Raw genomic sequence first — 5343 nt, 5'->3', positions numbered from 1 at the left:
GGAGATGATATGATTCTGGAGATTTTAGTGAGTTACATGTTAAAAAGGAAGGGGGAGTTGTGGAAAAAATTTAATAGCAAGTTAAGTGAGCGTTGGAATGACGTGAAGTCCCTCCATTAAATCTTCCCATCTGCCACCTTCAATTCCCCGGTCCCGTTGCCTTTAAATCCACCCCCCCTTTACACCTAATATCATATCCTTCTTCCTCACCATTCTCCATTCCCAGGCCTAGCCATCGATCTCTGATTCTCCTCATCTTTCTCATTCACATTTCGAACAAACTATACACAACCGCAATGCCTCCAATCTTGCCGGACTTCTCCAACTCCGTCAAGCTCAAGTATGTCAAACTCGGCTACCAATACCTCGTGAACCATTTCCTCACCCTCGCTCTAGTTCCCATAATGGCCGGGATTTTTCTCGAGGTTATACGCATCGGCCCGGGGGAGGTTCTAAACTTGTGGAGCTCTCTTCACTTGGATCTTGTCCAAATCCTCTGCTCTTCTTTCCTCATCATCTTTATCGCCACCGTCTACTTCATGTCAAAGCCACGGAGCATCTTCCTCGTCGACTACGCTTGCTACAAGCCCCCTGTTACCTGCCGCGTCCCTTTCTCCACATTCATGGAACACTCCCGCCTCATCCTCAGCAACAATCCTAAGAGCGTCGAGTTCCAGATGAGGATCCTCGAGCGCTCTGGTCTCGGGGAAGAGACTTGTCTTCCCCCAGCCATTCATTACATCCCTCCGCAGCCAACAATGGAGGCTGCAAGGGGTGAGGCGGAGCTCGTCATATTCTCCGCAATGGACTCCCTATTTGAGAAAACCGGGCTTAAACCTAAAGACATCGATATTCTCATCGTCAACTGCAGCCTGTTCTCGCCGACGCCTTCTTTGTCGGCGATGGTGATCAACAAGTACAAGCTCCGAAGTAACATCCGGAGCTTCAACTTGTCCGGCATGGGGTGCAGCGCCGGTCTCATATCCATCGACTTGGCACGTGATCTTCTTCAGGTTCATCCCAACTCAAACGCTGTGGTGGTCAGCACGGAGATCATAACTCCCAACTATTACCAAGGAAAAGAGAGGGCTATGCTTTTACCCAACTGTCTCTTCCGTATGGGTGGGGCCGCCATACTCTTATCTAACCGTAGATCCGAGAGCCGACGTGCCAAGTACAGGTTGGTCCACGTGGTCCGGACCCACAAGGGAGCCGACGACAAGGCCTTCCGCTGCGTCTTTGAGGAGGAGGACAGGGAGGGCAAGGTCGGAATCTCACTCCAAAAAGATCTCATGGCTATCGCCGGCGAGGCTCTAAAGTCCAACATCACCACAATCGGTCCTCTAGTACTTCCGGCGTCGGAGCAGCTCCTTTTCCTGCTGACCCTCATCGGAAGAAAGCTTGTCAACCCTAAGTGGAAGCCTTACATTCCAGACTTCAAGCAGGCGTTTGAGCACTTCTGCATCCACGCTGGGGGTCGGGCCGTCATCGATGAGCTTCAGAAGAATCTACAGCTCTCTGCCGAGCACTGCGAGGCGTCGAGGATGACGCTGCACAGGTTTGGAAATACGTCGTCGTCTTCGCTGTGGTATGAGTTGGGGTACATTGAAGCCAAGGGGAGGATGAGGAAGGGAGATAGGGTTTGGCAGATTGCGTTTGGGAGCGGGTTTAAGTGCAACAGCGCCGTGTGGAAGTGTAACCGGACGATCAAGACGGCGGAAAATGATGATTCGCCGTGGGCCGATTGCATTGAAAGGTACCCGGTTCATATTCCTGATGTCGTCAAACTCTAGAGAACACAAAGAACTGCATCGGTGCAGGTGTTGATGGCTTTTCTTTGGTTTCAGCTTTTATCAATTTGCCGCTAAAATCACAAAGTTGCATTTACCGTTACGTTCATGGTCTGCAGTATTTTTTTTTTTTTTTTTCCCTCTCTCTTTCAAAGTTGCATAGAAGTTCAAAATGTGCTCTTCTTTTATGTATTAATCATTGTATTCCATGTAAGGAAACCACAGTTGATCGAGTTATTATGGAAGTTTGCAATTGATCATTAGGTCGATATATTATTATGTAGAATTTAATAGGTATATTTGATGGTTAGTTTTTTTCTTTTGGTTTTTTTTTTTTTTTTTTTTTTTTATTTTTATATTTGATGGTAGTGAACTTAGCTCCATCATATCGATTTGATCGGTGTCTTTAAATTTCGTTTTCCCACTTTTGTTGTGTTGTGTATTGAATTTGGGTCGTCTAGTTAGGCTTGTGCTTGCAATTTGGTACGTAATTATAGAAGGGTCAATTATAGAACTAGTTAGAAAGGGAGAGTGACGACTGTAGCAGCATTAAACTCGATCGATCTCTGCCCAGTTTTTATCTATATTGTGATTGTGATATGACCATGCCAGTGCTCCAATGTCTGTTTCGGTATAAACATAAATGATGACAGCGCCACCGGTGGAGATGGCACAGCTCGATTGTATTTATATATGGTGGTTGTGCTAATCATTAAGCTCGCTTGTAGAAACTAGAAGGTATCTTTGAAGAGAAGAACAATGTTATATCCCTCCCTGGATTAGAGACAGAACTATTATATATCATTGGCAAATCTCCAAAACAAAATTTTTGAGTGTCCCAAACCGAGTTACATTGCATAACTTTCGAGTTTTGATATAATATATACGTAGTAGACACAAATGAGCGTTATTTACAACTCAACTTAAAATGGATATTTTGACTTCAAATTTACGTTCAATGACCGTCGAGCGTGACCTATATATTATGAGAAGCTTAACATGCTCGCGTTATTATGTAACATATATACTAGTATGTCATTTTAACAAAAATCCCGTATATACCTGCACCATCTCACTTCAGTTATATTAGGTACACCATTAAAAACGATAGACAATTGTTTCAGCTTGAACCAATGCCAAAGTGACAAAGGGTACCCCCTAAAGAGGGATGGATGCATTGAATTCATTTTTGTTGCACCGCTAGTAGCTAGCAACTCTTAACTATTACAAGGAGCTTCTGGATTTGATATGGAAGTCGTAGAGAGATAGATATGGCTTCTCTACCCTAAATTAGGGCATTGTAGGGTAGGCTACCACACTGGCCACTTCCATCTGTCAACAATATGGAGGCATTCATTCATAAAATCCTAATTTCTGGATTTAGTTAACTACATGCATCCTCAATCAATGCCCTAATAAGCCTGAACTTTCTGGTATGAGTGGTATCTACATGGATCAAAAACAGTAATCAATAAAAGTAGATCGAGCTGCTATCTGATCTCTACTACTTGGGTACAAACACAAAGATTGTTGCCATATCTTGCGGACTCGTGAAAGTCCCAACTTCCAGAAACATGCACAACTGTAGCCTCCATTTTAGTTTCACGTCTATTTAAACCCAGAAAATCTGCAGAACTTAACTTCCAAACTAAGACCTCTTTCATATGCAGGGTAAAACCCAGAAACCCATTCCGTAAACTGCAGGTAATTACAAATAGTTAACTGAGATATCTCATCTGAGGCATTAGGTTGTCCTCTTGTGTATATAGGAATTATTACATTGAGCATATCTATACGTACATGATCCATATATTTCTATCAAATTCCTGGGTGACACGTTTGAGTATATGAGAGGGATGGATCACATTCATATTAATTCTTGTGCCATCCATGCATTTATATATATATATATAGAGTCTGCAGCTGCTATATATGCTCCTTTCTTCAATTTCCTTCTGTGCCCAATTGAATGAAAGGTTCAAAACTATAAAGTTGATAGCTAGATCAATGGTCCAATACCTTTATATAAGCTGGAATAAATTAAATTTTGTGGACACTTCTCATTAATACAAAACGTTTCAATTATTTTCTTGTTGCAGTAGACGTTGCCAGTAAAAGGATCTCCAACAACTTTCCTAAAATTTTTCTAAAATGGAGAAGTAAAAGATAAAATCTTTAAAAAAATTATGGTCAAAATCCATATATCCATATAACACCTCCATATATCCATATATTCCGAGTTTACTTCCATATATTGAAGCTCTAAATAGAAACTATAATCCATCTGACTGGGTTTCTGTGCTTCTCCAATGATAATAAGAAAATTGCTGCACCTATAAATTGACTGCCAATAAATCAATATGGCCTTACCATATCCGATCGGCGAGGGAAATATAATGCAATCAGAATATATCATCAGTTGGTGAAAGGGGCACTTCAATTTCATTGCAGAGTTTGCTACAGATCAAATTAATTTATGAATTACCCCAGATAGATATAAAACTAGATATCTTCTCCTCGGTTTGACATATATACGTTCCTTCTCATCGAGGTAACTGTGTTCATATCTTAGTTTTACAGTAGATAAGGAAAAGTAAAAGAAATGTTCTTTTGTTGTTGTTGCTCCAAACTACAGTACGTATATATACGTGCATTCCATGTTGATATATATTCATGGATATTCCCAAACTCACTGAATTGAAGCTTAATCAATGAACACGATTGGAGTTTATATAGTAAACATATACAAAGTTTTAAATCTCCAAAACTATATATTCATCTACCTATCTGCTAGACGCTTAAGTCATTTGTCTGGTTGGACGAATCAACAATGATGGCGGCTAATGGATTTGGGAGCAGATCGATGAGTACGTTGGAATGGAGTCCCTACTTCTCGTGGGAGCAATTGAAATTGGACCGGATTCGATCACTACTCCCTTCTAGCTGTAAATGAACTCCTCATGATATGTTTCCTATTAATCTGATAGCTGAGGTCAAATTCACAATCTCTCTTGACAAATCATTGATTCGATAAGATGATCTTCATCCCAACTTTTGATACTAGAACAGGGACAAGCGTGGCCGGTGGATCACATTGTACCGATACTGTCCCAACTTAACCACCTTTAAGGTGTTGGGTTTTAATCACAAAAGGTCTCGGTATAATTAAGTGTGATCCATCCACTTATAAGTTGTATTTTATTTATCCATTTTCTGATGTGGGATCTTTCCTCTCCAACATTGATATGCAAGTACGTCTTCACTCCCTACAATTAAACATTTAACATTGAGATTTTGAGGATCGACAAATTTAACATTGAAAATACGCAACAACGTCCGAAAATATGAAGATGATTTTTAATTTTAATTTTTTTGGTCAACGAAGATGATTTTTAATGTCTCGTTTATATATATATATATATACAGGACCCTTCTACTAAGGGATTCCTTTTTTTTTACATATATGAGGGATCAAGCATTAGACCTACTTTTCAATCACATTTTTCAATCTTAACCGTTCAGTTTTTAGGTCCTAATATGTAGATCACTTCTG

At 40.5% G+C, this 5343-nt stretch overlaps 1 protein-coding gene across 1 annotated transcript; it reads left to right on the top strand.

Moving 5' to 3' along the window:
* Window positions 1–233: 233 nt before the first annotated feature.
* On the top strand, window positions 234–2050 carry LOC101293199 (3-ketoacyl-CoA synthase 6-like). Its single transcript, XM_004299034.1, has one exon. It carries the CDS (start codon window positions 297–299, stop codon window positions 1791–1793), a length of 1497 nt encoding a protein of 498 aa, XP_004299082.1. The 5' UTR covers window positions 234–296; the 3' UTR covers window positions 1794–2050.
* The last annotated feature ends 3293 nt before the right edge of the window (window positions 2051–5343 follow it).

The sequence above is a fragment of the Fragaria vesca genome, linkage group LG5 (assembly GCF_000184155.1).
Source record: "Fragaria vesca subsp. vesca linkage group LG5, FraVesHawaii_1.0, whole genome shotgun sequence".
NCBI classification, from domain to species: domain Eukaryota; kingdom Viridiplantae; phylum Streptophyta; class Magnoliopsida; order Rosales; family Rosaceae; genus Fragaria; species Fragaria vesca.
Note: the sequence above shows the minus strand (reverse complement) of the source record. Positions and strands in the feature narration are given on the sequence as shown.